Source organism: Lissotriton helveticus, chromosome 3_1, assembly GCF_964261635.1.
Source record: "Lissotriton helveticus chromosome 3_1, aLisHel1.1, whole genome shotgun sequence".
Classification (NCBI taxonomy): Eukaryota; Metazoa; Chordata; class Amphibia; order Caudata; family Salamandridae; genus Lissotriton; species Lissotriton helveticus.
This window is the reverse complement of record NC_136061.1, coordinates 339,651,937-339,666,812: the sequence shown is the minus strand read 5'-3', so window position 1 is coordinate 339,666,812 and position 14,876 is coordinate 339,651,937. Positions and strand designations below refer to the sequence as shown.

General features: G+C 47.1%; 1 protein-coding gene across 15 annotated transcripts in view; it reads right to left on the bottom strand.

Moving 5' to 3' along the window:
- The window catches only part of NCOR1 (nuclear receptor corepressor 1), a 1,934,049-nt gene that overhangs the window by 805,194 nt on the left and 1,113,979 nt on the right, over positions 1-14,876 (bottom strand). For all 15 annotated transcript variants that reach the window (XM_078679968.1, XM_078679976.1, XM_078679969.1 and 12 more), the window contains 2 exons: positions 9,358-9,518; positions 2,254-2,374 (listed from right to left, as the gene is read on the bottom strand). In XM_078679968.1, the coding sequence (XP_078536094.1) occupies positions 2,254-2,374; positions 9,358-9,518 (282 nt within the window). The remainder of the gene's footprint in view (positions 1-2,253; positions 2,375-9,357; positions 9,519-14,876) is intronic.

Genomic DNA, 14,876 nt, shown 5'->3' with positions numbered 1-14,876 from the left:
CATCACACTCGACGCCAAGCTCGACATGCAGCAGCACGTTAGCAAAGCCACAAAAGCAGCTAATTTCCAAATCAACACACTGAGGAAAATTAAACCCTTCCTCCCTGCCGAAGACTTCCAAACTGCTGTACAAGCTTTAGTCATCCCTCGAATAGACTACGGAATTGTGGCCCTCAGCAGACTCCCGCTATCCACAACAGCACCCTTAAGAGCCTCCCTGAACGCTGCCGCGAGACTCATTACTGGCTCAAGAAAACATTCGCATATTTCCCCAGACTTAAAGTCCCTAAAATGGCTGCCTTTTGAAGCCAGAATACAGCTAAAAATTGCAGTTATGACACACTCGGCCGTGCACCACAATGCACCCAACTACCTGGCTCAAAAGTTGTCTATATCAGGAGGTTTGAGATCCAATAGAAGTACAAAAAACCTACTCCTGAAACCTCGTAGATTCCGGAAGGAAAAAAACATACAAGCGCTCCTTCTCAGGAATGGCACCCAGGATCTGGAATGCGCTCCCTCCTGAAACCAGGCTTATCTCCTCCACTGCAATCTTCAAGAAAGAGGTGAAAAACATCCTTCTGGCCAAGATCTCCTGAACCTTATAGGTGCTGGATCAGAGACTCTGCATTGCTCTGTATCACTGTTCACCTGTCCTTTGGCACTATACTTCTACTTGATGGGGTCACTACTACGCTACTCTCTTACTACCGACCAATATATGATACACGCTGGTTTACTGATTCACTCTCCCGATGCCCCCACTCAGTGTTCTCTCTATACTAAAACATTGGTATAAGCCATCCACACACCCAAGGTGTACCTGAACACCTCTGTAGTGGGATCAATGACTTGTGTCATCTTATATTACTTGTTTACCTGATTGTATATTGATATGATTTATGCATGTTATTATTATCCTACCATGTTAGTGACTATTATACTGCTTCCATTATCTCTGTTCAGCCCTACTGTCCCTACCCTGTCTTTGTGAAGCGCTCTGATATCTGTAAGGATCTTGTTCGCGCTATATAAAACTTTGAATAAATAAATAAATAAATAAATAACAAAAATAAACCTTTCCTGTCACACAAAAAGGTAGTACTTGCACTGTAAGACAAAAAGACGTTGAGTGAAAGTATAAAAAGTAAATTTCAATAAATTATTTTTGACAGAAAGTCACAAAAAGGCAAGAGCCGAAAATCCAGGGTCTTGATTGAAGGAGCCCGAAAGAACAAATGACCTGTCAACCCAGAGGCATGATGGGAAGCAAGAGGTCATGGCTGCCTTAAAGGCACGGTGCCAGTTTTTGTTGAAAATGCTTTCATTTTCTATGCCATTGGTTTGCAATGCAGCCTGTAGGCTAACAATGTCTACTTTATTTGCAGTTTTACTTTTTATGAGTACTTTGCTCAATAAAAAACAGGAGTTCAAGTGCTACTTGCCCTCTTGTGTATATATATATATATATATATATATATATATATATATATATATATATTGCAAATCCAATCTTTATGTGTGTAAATACATTGTATAGCCTACTATTGGGAGCTGCATTTGTATGAGAAAAAATTATATATGTATATACATGTATGTAGAGCTGTATATATGGGATTTCCATATATCATTTTTATATTATTTGCGGGGTCCCCGCACATTGGCGGGAATATTCAGTGCTTATGACTATTGATGAGGATCCCCTGGAAGAGAAGTGTATATTGCACTTTGTTCAGAATTTAAATAGGAAAATATCCACTCTTACCAATTCTAGTTAGGTCTGGAGTCATTATTATACAACCAGATTCTCTGGGTTAAACCTGCACATTCAATGGTGTTCTGCTTGTCAAAACTGATCTCCCAAATGTTTTAACACACCACCCTTAATAGAATGCCTATGACTTCTTTGTTCTCCACTGGAGCAACAAGAACGGTCATCCAAGCTTACTAGAGGTAAACATATAAATCTTAGGTGGTGGGTTGGGGTAAGTGCCAATACTTTATGTTCTTCAAAGTGTGATAGTGTGAGTCATTGTAGAAATGCCTGAAGGCGACACTTAAAGATAAATCCAGAAATAAACAAAATAGAGTTTCTTAAACTAACAATAGAATGTAAGGATTAGCAAAGCATGTGTATCTACAATACATATACAAGGATCAAACACACAGATGGAAAATAAACAACAGATGAAACACTGTCAGATAATTGAGTCACAAACTACTCAACAAATTGCTCTAGCAAAGTTGCCATACCGGATTTAGATGATTCTTGCGGCCTTGGCAGTCCAAGTGAGATAGATCCAACAGAGGGCTTTGGCTGTTCTTGATGGTATACAGCTTGGCTTAGTGATGTCAAATAGGTACCCGGTGTTCCCTAGAAGATGAAATAATTTGACGTTTCACAAACCACTGCACTATAGTTATTGATCATCCTTTCATCTCCAGAGAAAGCAGACTTTCCAATGAATAGAAAAAGCATTCACCTTCGCATGTTATCCTAAAGTACAGCATTACACTAAGGATAACAAAAGAAGAACATCAGGAATGAGGAGTAGGCGTGGAAGTGTAAACAACTTATGGAAAAAAAGAAGTTTCTATTTCTACCAGTGATTTCCATTTAAGTAAACAAGGCTCATTGCTCAAACATCTGCAACATGTCTATGAACTTTCGCTAAGTCCAAAGAAAAAGTTACTTACCTTCAGTAACAAAATATCTGCAAGAAACATAGATAGTTATAGATTCCTTACCTGTAGAATTACCCCCAGGCGTCAGACTGGATCCAGAGAACATGTTACTGACCTTCGGTAAAGATATATCTTTAAGAAACATTAGTAGTGATAGATTCCTTACCTCAGAATTATACCCAGGCGTCAGTATGGATCAGGACATTTTTCGTCAGCAGTATCCCTGCGTGTCCGTAGGCGTCGTTATGCGGCTCTGCGTGTGTCGTTGGCGCCGGGATGACATCGCTGGAGCTACTTAGACGCGCTGACATCAGTTCTGTACACGACTTTCCGCGCCAGGAACGCAGAACTATGCAAGAAACTGACCACTGGTGTCATGAAACTAGGCCCATGAAAGGGATGACCTTAACCCTAGAAATCAGTTTGTAGAACGGGGAGGATAGGTGGGCCGGTAAGGAATCTATCACTACTAATGTTTCCTACAGATAAATCGTTAGCGAATGTGCATCTGAAAGAAACACGTAGTGATAGATTCCTTACCTTAGAATAGATACCCCAGCAATACCAACCCTGGTGGTGGGTCTGCGAATCAAGATGACACCAGAAGGTCCTGGAGAACAGAACGGCCAAAAAAGCGGTCTCTCCGGACTTGGTTGTCCAGGCAGTAATGCTTTGTAAACGTGTGCAGCGAGGCCCATCTAGCTGCCCGACAGATAACAAGCAAGGGAACTCCTGGCCCCAAAGCAGTAGTCCCACAGGAGGCTCCAAAGAATACCTAGCCTTAATGCACAGAAGGACCCACCAAGAGATGGTCCGCTCATGCACGGCCCAACCTTTTTTGGCGCCCATGTAGCCAACAAAGAGCTGATCATCCACCTGGAACTGTTGTGTGCGGTTGAGGTAGAATGAGAGAGCACATTTTGGGTCAAAACAGTGCAGCCTCTTCCTCTTTTGAGGGATGCGGAAAGAAGGTGGGCAAAGTGATTGTCTGCCCGATGTGAAAGGAAGTGACAACCTTTGGCAGAAAAGATGGACGAGTCCTTAGAAAAACTTTGTCCGGATGGACAGAGAAAAGGAGGTTTAGAAGAAAGAGCCTGAAGCTCACTCACTCTTCTGGCAGAGGTGATGGCCACCAGGAAAGCAGCCTTTAAAGTGACAAGACGAAGAGGACAGTTGTGAAGTGGCTCAAATTGAACACATATCAGATAGGTTAGAACGAGGTTCAAGTCCCACTGAGGCATTATGAAAGGAACAGGAGGGAAAAGATGAGTAATGCCTTTTAAGAATCTATTTACAACAGGGGACTTGAAAAGGGAAGGCTGATCTGGAAGCCTTAAAAAGCCTGAAATGGCCGAGAGATAGCCCTTGATAGTGCCCAGAGCAGAGCCCTGCCGGGCCAAAGAAAGCAGAAAGAGGAGGACCTCTTAAAGATGGGCAGAAAGGGGATCCACAGCCTTTGCTGAGCACCATGCCACAAATTTGTTCCATCTACCCTGGTGGAATGGGCAAGCAGTCCCACTGGAGGCTCCTTTTTTGCCAAAGAATAACAAGCTTTTATGCACAAAGCAACCCACCTAGAGATGGTCCATTTGTGCATGGCCCGACCTTTTTGGCACCCACGTAGCCGTCATCCACCCAGAATTGCTTGGAGCAATCCAAATAAAATGAAAGCGCACGTTTTGGATACGGACAGTGGCGCCTCTCTTCCTCCTTATAAGGATGAGGAGGCGGAAAGAAGGTGGGCTAAGTGAAAGTGTGACCAATGTGGAAAGAAGTAACCACCTTGGGAAGAAGGGAAGGTCTGGTTCGTAGGATGACCTTGTCCGGATGAACAGCCAGAAAAAGAGGTTTTGAAGAGTTTGGAGCTCACTCACCCTGCGAGCAGAGGTGATTGCAACCAGAAAGGCAGTCTTTAAAGTAAGAATTCTGAGAGGACAGTTATGAAGCGGCTCAAAAGGAGCGCACTTAAGGTAAGTAAGAACCAAGTTCAAGTCCCACTGAGGCATTACGAAGGGAACAGGAGAAAAAAGATGTGTAATGCCCTTAAGAAAATGATTTACAAAAGGCGCCTTGAAAAGAGAAGGCTGATCAGGAAGCCTAAGAAAGGCTGAAGTGGCTGAGAGGTAGCCCTTTAGAGTGCCCAGAGCAGAGGCCTACTGAGCCAAAGAAAGGAGGAACAAGATAACCTCAAAGAGGGGCGGAAAGGGGATCCACATCCTTTGCTGAGCACCATGCCACAAATTTGTTCTATCTGCAGGCGTATACCGTCTTAGTGGAGGGACGACTGGCTGCCAAGATAACATCACAGACTCCGGGAGGAAGGTCAAAGGCCGTCAAATGCCGCAGCTCAATCACCACGCAAGGAGGTGGAGACTGGACAGGTTCGGGTGGTGGACCGTCCCCTGCTGCTGCAACAGAAGATCCTCCCGAAGAGGCAGTATGATCGGAGGATCGATGGCCATGTATAACAGCTAGGGATACCAGACTCTTCGTGCCCAATCCGGAGCCACAAGGATGACTTGGGCCCAGTTGCGCTTGATCTTCTTCAGCACTCTGGGCAGAAGTGTTATAGATGGAAAGGCGTATAGAAGATCGTAACTCCACTCGTGGTGAAAAGCATTTCCTAGCAAGTGGAGCCTTGGAAATTCCAACACGCAGAATTGCTGACATTGCGCGTTCTCTTTGGTGGCGAACAGATCTAATCCAGGCTTTCCCCACTGCTGAAAGAGACCTTGCCTCACCTCCAGTGAAGATCCCATACGTGATCAATCATGCACCTGCGGCTGAGATTGGCCGCCCTGCCATTCAGAGAACCTGCCAGGTGTTGAACCACCAAGGGTATGCCCTGATGTCCCAGCCATGTCTAGAGACATGGCTGGGTCCGTCTTGACATAGGGTCTACAACCCCTCGCCCGCCCTGTTCGTTGCAGAACCACATTGTGGTGGTGTTGTCCGTGAACACCTGCACTACTTTTCCCCAGACAGATGGAAGGAATGCCTTCAGTGCAAGACGGATCGGCCAGAGCTCCAAAAGGTTGATGTGAAGCCTGGCCTACGCCGGAGATCAGAGGACTCTGACCTTCACCTCTCCCATGTGGCTGCCCCACCCCAGTAGTGATGGGTCTGTCACAACTGTGTGCTCTGGTTGGGGAAGGGAGAGGGATCTGCTGTTTACCCAATCCTGGTTTGTTAGCCACCACTGCAAACATCGTGCAGTGCCATCCGAGATCTGAATGCAATCGGACAGATTCCCCTGATGCTGTGCCTACTGGAATTTCAGGTCCCACTGCAGAGCTCGCAAATGCCACCTGGCATGATCTACCAGCAGGATGCAGGTGGTCATGAGACCAAGCAGCCGCAGGGTCATTCTGACAGAAAGATCGGAATCATAGCCCGAATATACCAGACTCACTGCTCGGGAGGATAAACCCGAAACTGCGTAGTGTCCAGAACCGCTCTGTTGAAAATGAGCTTCTGGGAGGAAGTCAGATGTGACTTTGGCACGTTTATAGTGAACCCCAGGGAGTGTAGGAGATCTGCCGGTGTCCGGAGGTGGGAGACTACTACCTGGGGCGAGTACGCCTTCAACAGCCAGTCGTCGAGATTGGGGAAGATTGGAATCCCTTATCTGCACAGATGAGCTGCGACCATCGACAGTACAGGGTTGTGAAAATAAGGGTTGTTAAAAATAAGTAGGGTTGTAAGTCCAACCCTACCATCTAGTCTCCAGGGTGGAGGGCAGACATGATCTAAACTAAGGTCAACATTTTGAACTTCTCCTTCTGAAGGAAGCGGTGATATTCCTGAGATCCAAGATAAGACGCAGGTCTTTCTCCTTCCTGGGCACCAGAAAGTTGTGGGAATAGCAACCACGACCTACTTCTGTGGCAGGAACATGCTCTATGGTTACCTTAGGCCAAGAGAGCCAAGAATTCCTGTTGGATAAGGGCCAGATGATTCTCTGACATGCAATGGTACTGAGGTGGCATGGTTCGGGGAGGGTAGTCTCGAAGGGGAGGGAGAAGCCTCTTCGGACTATTTGCAAAACCCACCCGTCCGATGTGATGGAACGCCAGTGGGGAAAGTGATGGCAAATCCTGCCGCCCACTGGCGATTGAGGGCCCTCAAAGGTAGCACTGGAGGGTTTAGAGGCTGTAGCAGAAGGGGCGATGGTGGCCTGGCCTGCTTGCTGGTACCCAGACCTACTACGTCAAGTCCCAGGCCTCGCTGGGGCTGAGCAGCATGCAGCAGCCTGTGGCTCTGGGTGTAACGTGGCAGGGACCCCTTCCATAGCCATGAAAGGGGCGAAAAGCAAACTGCGCAGGGCAGGTGGTGGAGAGGCCCAAGGACATGGCAGGAGCGTTAAGAGTCCTTAAAGCCCGCTAGCACACTATCTGCTTTGTCGCCGAACAGGCGACGACCATTAAAGGGCATGTCCATCAGGTGAGCTTGCACATCCCTGGAAAAACCAGTCGACCTCAGTCAGGCATAACGTCGAAGGGCTACCGATGTTGAAACGTCCTGCTTAGTGAGTCGGCAGTGTCCAGTCCACATCGTATGGTAAACTTGGCAACGTCTGTCCCCTTGGCGACTGCACGCTAGAGCACAGCCCGGGTCTCCTCTGGGCACTGAGGCAGCACCTGCGCCATCGTATCCCACACAGAGTGGGTGTACTGGCCAAACAGACGTGCAGTGTTTACCGACCGCAGTCCCAAGCTGGAGGAAGAAAACATCTTCTTCCAATGATGGTCCAGCTTTTTGGATTCCCTATCCAGTGGTGCGGTAGGGAATGAGACTTTGGACATTGAGGCTTGGACCACCAAGCTCTCAGGGATGGGGTGTTACGAGAGAAAAGTGGGGTCGCCCGGAGCGAAGCGGTTGCGTCGAGCAATCATCCTATCCACAGGAACCATTGTGTTGGGCCTGGACATTGTGCCCAAAAGGATGTCAGTTAGGGCTTCATTGAACGGCAGCAGGGGCTCCGAAGAGCTCACTGCCGGTTGAAGCACCTCTGTCAGAAGGTTAGCCCCGAGTGCCACCGTAGGTAGCTCAAGTAGAGAGCCTCGGCCACCCTACGCAACAACACTGCTTAAGACGCTCCTTCCTCTGCAGCCATGGTAGGAGGAGACTACATGCCAAGGTCTGGGGAGGTATCCAGACCACTGGCTTCCCCCAACTCCTCTCTCCAGTCCGGATCAAAGTCCAACTGGTCAGTGAAACGGTCTCCAGACCCCTCCCAGTCCTCTTCATCCTCCTCTGGTTGCCAATGTGGCCTGAAAGGAACACCAGGGCAGAATAGGGGTACAAAAGTACCCGTCGGCGCGGGAGCAGACGTTGGTCGATGTCGGTCCGGCTCCGTGTCCACATCAGGATGGAGGCCGAGATCGACACCGGCTGGGGACACAACCAGCGTCGGCTGCGGACGTGGTGCCGGTGGAATCAGCGCCGGGGGATGTTATAAGGTTGACCAGCGCCGATCCGGATCCAGGCCTGGATCCAAGGGGACACAGCGGTGCCAGGCCCCTGGCGTCAAAGGCCCAGGTCCTCCAGCAGAGTTCGCAGGGCCCAAAAGCACGCTAGCAGAGTCGGGCTGTCCAAAGATGGCACGCATCACTTCGTAAAAGCTTTCAAGCTGGGCAGGGGTCGCTCCGGGTCCTGGAAAGAGAGAGGAACTCGGAGCTGACCATTCGGGCTCCACATCCGGAGCAGCGGGACGGGCACCCGCTGCATCGGCCGACGGACATGGAGAAGTCGCAGATCAACAATGCTTCTTTGACTACTTCTTGTGCTTTGACTTACCTGAGGAATGCGAATAGTTCAAAGATGAGTGGTGGTGGTGGCTGCGCGACCGGTCCCTCAACCTCCCGTGCGACCGGAACCTTGAATGGCGTGGAGCAGACTGCCCGACCTCGAGAAGCTTTCGGAACCGCTCCAGCAAAGACTTCGGATTCATGGTCCGGCAGTCAGAACACGACTTGGGGTCGTGGCCGCGTTCCATGCACCACAGGCACACACGGTGTAGATCCGTCACCGAAATCAGCTATGGGCAGGAACCGCAAGCCTTGAAACTGGGCGTCCCTACTTGCACCAGGAGTCGATAGACTCAAAAACTGTGTTGACATAAGTGGCAAAAAGTGACTGGAGGTACTGCGCTCTCCGGATCCGCGCTGTGTGGCGTGGATGAAGAAAGAACTGACGTCAGCGCGTGAGGGCAGCACCTAAGTAGCTGCCACGACATCATTCGGACGACGCCAACGACGAACGCGAGGCTGACCAACGCCACTTTTCGCGCATGGGTACTGCTGACTAACAAATTCTCCAGATCCAGTCTGACGCCTGGGGGTAATTCTAAAGGTAAGGAAGCTATAACTAACTCTTTCAGATCTGACATTTAAATAGAGCACAGATGATCAGGAAAGGCCAAAGGGACCTTTCCTGTAATTACAACTGTTATATCCAAATTACTAAACCAAATCTATTCCACCAAAAGTAGAACTACATAATAAATTCAAGGTCTGCGAGTTATGAGAACTGCGCTTTACCGTTCTAATGTCTCATCCAAAGAGCACAAAAGGAAACTGGGTCCGAGGGACTTGAACAAGACACAAAAGGAAACTGGGTCAGAGGGGCTTGAACAAGACACATACACCATTTTGGAACTGAAAATCATACCTGCGAAATGGACCCTCCCATGATGAAGGAGGGTTTCTCTGGCTGCATTGGTGTTTTGGAGGATGGAATAAGGGGCGGGGGAGGTCGGGTTGGCCGTGTTGTTGGCAGTCTGGCCCCATCAGTGAGGTTTGTGATTACTTGATGTGGAGCTGGTTGAAGAACTTTTAAAGGAAGAATTTTTTTTAAATAAAGCATCATTACTGGAAACAGAAAAGTATATAATTCTCTCAACATGACTTCTGACTTTCAGGGAATTTGCTACCCCATACCATAGGTGCACAACGACTAACAACATGCAAGACTACAATTTACAGCTTCTCTATGTGAAGACAACTAATTAAATACTTACAAGACATATCGGTCTAACACAATTTGCATAAATCCCCAAAAGCTTATCTCAAATAAAATGTGCAGTCAAAAATACAGATACAATGGGATTCATGGATAAGAAAAGGATGCCTACTAGTAATTATAGTTCATCAGCATTGATATCTTTTCCCAGATGCATATAGTCGAATTATTCTCGGACATCAGGCTGGAAACCCTTGGCACTCAGTCTTAACACAGAAGTATCAACTAACACTGAAAACCAACTGAAAACAATCACGACTACCAGCAGCTAATCCACCTCAATTTTTGACCCAAAGGGCAGTCAATCAGATGTACAGGCTCAGATTTCCAAGCCTCCTCAGATCCATCAACTGTCACATTTTCATAGCTTGTCTAACGAGTTATTGGTAGCAACATGACAGGGAGGATGGTGTGAGCATGAAAATCTATAAAGTATACCAATGCTGATGAGCTGCCGCTACAGGTAAGTACATTTTTTTTCCAATGTTGGATCTTTTCATAGACTCATATTCCTGAATTAAGGTAACTAAAGCAGTTCAGAACAATGCATAAGGGAAAAGGAGGTTGACCGTAATAAATTATGCTGAGCAACATCTGTCCTACTGTCACCTCAACATTTGAGAAGATGTTGAGATAATAATGCTTGGCAAAGAAGTCAGCTGAAGGCCAAGCTTTCGATTTGTTTATTTCCAGAAAGTACACTCTATCAAAAATTGCAGGTGTGACAATCATGCCCCTAGTTGAAAGGACCCATATTCGTTGTCTGAAAGGGTGTCCAGCTTTAGCATGAAAGATGACACATGCTATGATCCAGGATGCTTTGCTCTGATTTCACAAAGTAGATGTAAAAAAAAAAAAAAACAACGGGTCTTGTGGACAATAATATAAAAATACTTTATAATGACATTGCACAATGGCAAATAAATCTGGACAAAGGATGTTTAAGGAGAAACATGAATACAGAACGCAATTAAGAGGCAAAGTATTGTTTACACAAAATCGCACCTGCATCGACATTTTTTTTCACAATGTACTGTGCCCCCAGGGAAAACAGAACCAATACATTTTAAGTGATAAAATGTCACATACAAACAATGTTTCCTTACACATAGAAGAACAAGTGTAGGAAGCTGGCTCTGTATATACTATACCAAAGTGAGTTATAGTGTGCACAGAGTCCAGTGGAACCCCTAAGGGAGGCAGAGGTAAAGTTAGATAGAACCCTAATCTCTATTGGTGGTAGTGTGGTCGAGCAGTATGGCAGTACGAGAGGACAGTGTTAAGCATTTGTTGTACACACAATGAATATCACACACTCAAAGACGGAACTTCAGACCAATTGTTTTTGTATGAAAATATTCTTTGTTATTTTATTTTCTAGAACTAAGCAAGCCTGGCACAGGTAAACAATAAGTACTTAACAGTAGTAATGCAATTGAAATACAGTTTGAATGGTAATTGTATATGCACTTAGGTTTGATTTACAGAATGAAGGCAGAGAAATGCAATGCTTAGTAAATGCAGTACATCGATTTGAATAGGCTTTTTAGTAAAATAGCACGTAAGTAACTTTTGAGAATACTAGGCTTACAGAGTAGTATACCTAGATACTACTCTGGGACATTTCCTGAAAACAGGTAAGTAATATCGTTTTTGTTAAGATTATGCAATTTTAAAGAATTGCTTTAGTTTCTCAAACTCCACACTTGGACGTTTTTCACAGAAAAACAGTCAATGTTATCCTATGGAGGAAAGGAAAATGCCATCTACCAGTACGCATCTGTTCTTGGTATGTAGAGCTGCAGAGTTACACACTGTGCATCGATCGCCACCTAGTGTTGGGCCCGGATGTTTGCATTTGGTTTTGTCCTGAAAAGTTCTTTGGAAGTCACGAGATAGGTGAGTCCTCCTTTGGCCCACATTGCGCATGGGCATCGGCTCCATCCTCAGATTGTTTTTCGCCATTAGGGAAATGATGAAAGAAAAGGAAGGACGACTTAACAGATCTGCTATGGTGTTTTGTACTGCTGGAACATGCTGGGCTAAGAAGAATATGTTTTGAGGTATAGCCCACCTCCATATGTCCTGTGCTAGCCGAGAGATTTGAGGGAAGTGTGTTCCTCCCTATTTCTGTATGTAATACATGGCTGTCATGTTATCTCTGCGGACTAACACAGCCTTGTTTGATATTTGCTTTTGGAATGCTTTTAATGCTAGGAATATGGCTAGTAACTCCAGGTGGTTGATATGGAGTAACTCTTGTTGTGGTGTCCACCTGCCTTGCATGGTGTGTTGCAGTAAGTGGGCTCCCAAGCCAGAGAGCGATGCGTCCGCTATCAAGACTATCTGAGGAACTGGCTCTAGGAATGGTCGCCCTTTGGAAAGGGTTTTGGTGTTCCACCACTGCAGAGAGCGATGATTCAGACCGTCCACCAACACTAGATCTGTCAATTGACCTTGAGCCTGGTTCCATTGGCGTGCTAAGTGTAGGAAGGTGGATATCGGACTATGGTTAACCCAGATTTTTTGCCTTGTGTTTAGCTGGTTTTCGACTTAGTTGGCCTGGAATCCTGCTAATCAAGTCACCAGGCTATCTACACTCTCTGTACAATGGACTCCATGTACTTTAGGTAAATACCTAATTGGATGTTGGGTCACTCTTATGAGTCCCTGTACAGTGTACCATAGGTACCCAGGGCAGAGGTGCACCCAAGGACTACCAGGGGCTGCAGCATATCTTTTGCCACCCCTGGCTGGCCATCAAAAACTGACACAACTGGCTGATCACTCAGCTGGGGCAAGGTCATGTAATCACCCCTTGCTTAGGTATAGTATACCTATAACTACCATTATATATAGAGACACATATGCACCTATAAGTCACTCCTATGACAGGCCTTAACAATCCTGACGGCAGAGTGCTTGGTTTTAAGTGAGATGGTGCTCTAGCATGAGCGGAGCCTGTCTGCAGCTTTCAAAACCATTTCCTTATAGCTGTTCTATGATATAGCCATACCATATACTCTTAAGTGCATTCTAATCCTCGCGGTTGAATGCTAACTTTGATTTGGCTTTATCAAAACATGTTGTGTAAGGTGTCATACGCTTTGGAATACTACCCCATCGTCAGTTCTGGCGACGGGGGTAGCATTCCACCCTTCTAGAGGGAGAAGACATGTTGTTCCTACTAATCCCGGTTAAAGTTAACCAGAGCCTCGATGTGAGAAGTTGGCCTGGTATATGATGTTCACTAGTCTAGTGAACACCTTGCACCAGTCCAAACAACCCTTAAGGTGATGGTTGTAAGTCAACCTTATAGACCAGCTACCCTAGTGGTAGCGTGGACAGAACAGTCTTAGGCTAAAAGACTCTTGAGGGCGTGTAAAGCCAGCTGTTTTACCATATGTAACCCCTTGAATATCAAATGAAAGGACACCACACAGGATATATATAAAATATATATGTATTTATTCACTAACACACTCCTCTGAACTCTTTATGAGATCAGAGGCCAAAGCACATAAGTTACTTAATCAGAATACTTTAAGTTGCACAACTTACAGTTAGGCCCTAGGGGCGAAGCAAACCATATATTAAGAAAGTGGTATACGTACCACGTCACGAGAAAAGGAAAGGCCTAGGGCCTAGGGAATCGCTGGGGCTACACTATCTGAACCTTAGTTTAAATGTAGGAGGCCCACAGGCATCGCGTGCAGATTTCTTTACCCACACGCGAGAGTCAATGGGAACTTAGAGGTTAGATAATTAAGGAGTTAGGACACTTCCAGTTTAGCTAGAAGGAAACAACTAAAAACCTAGACACTTGGATAGTCAATACCCTTGGGAGCACCGAAGCACTCGCATTACCTCACCCAGAGGAAGTGGGTGCATAGGTGTGAAGATGTGTCTGGTTTCGCTGTTGAAGTCTATGGAGCCTGTGAAGAAAGATGCTGCAGGCGACCAGGAGGAAGATGTCCGGGTGGATCCAAGGGTGGATCGAGGATGAAGAGGACCTGAAAGCAGAGGGGACAGAGTCTGGGTCACTAGCCAGAAACCATGTGGAACCATTAAGGAACCAGACAACGTAGAGGAGCAACCAGGTGTTGTCGTGAAGCTTGTCTCTTCAGCCACGCGGACCAGGAGGCGTCGAGGATGACCAGGTGCTGGAGGCGAGCTGTCCCGCGAAGGTTCTCGCAGATGGAGGGGTCGACTGCCGGATTGGAGTCAACAAGCCTTGGCAAAGGCACCCCACGCAGGATTCAAAGAAGGCTTCTGGTGCAGACCAGCAAGGTCTGAGGTGCCTCACCTTTGCAGGGAGGCAGGGGCCAGTCTGGAGCAACCAGACCAGCGAGGTGATTCAAAAGGATTGTCGTCACAGAGGCTACTAGCCAACGGGCCAGCAACCGGACAACGCGTCGAGCAGAACACAAGCAGAAGGGCCCCATGCATAACTCGTGGAGTGTGGAGGGCTGATCTTCGGTGCAGGTGGAGCTCGGATTCGGGGTTTCTCAGTCCCCAGTGCACAGCTTCGAGGATGCCTCAGGAGCTGCACAGTTAGCAAGTTGCAGTCTTTTCAAGATGTCCGGTCCCACGTGTCTCGTCGCCTCCAGGGATCTCAGCTATGCTGCAGACGTGAAGAGAGGGTCAGAGAGGTCTGGAAGTCTGGGTCTTGTCAGGCTCTGTGCTCGGGTTCCGGCAGGAACGTCGACAAAGCAAGCCGTTGATTTGCTGGATGGTGCCTGGTTGCCCAGGGTGGTCACTCCTTGGCCACAAGGGAGATTCTTCAGTCTTCAGCTTCAGCAGAATGTTGAAGGTCCAGAGTTTCATTTCAAGTTTCAGTTCAGGATCAAATCTATAGTCCAAGGACACAGCTCCTACCTTCATACAGCTAAAAGGGGCTGGATTAGTTCCTAGGTCCCTGCTATGGGTGGGACCAGGAAGGGGGGTGGTTACACACCCTTTCCTTTGTCCAGTTTCGCGCCAGAGCTGGGGCTGGAGTGCCCCAGCAACCGGTTTGAACTGAGGTATGCATGGAGCACCTAGGTGATCCAATCTATTCAGCCCTCCCTGTCCCAATACACAAAGTCCTGTCTGGGGTGGTGCTCGCACCTCTCCAGGCAGGAAACCTATTGTCCAAACCTCCGTGACTGGAAGGGCTCCCAGCAGCA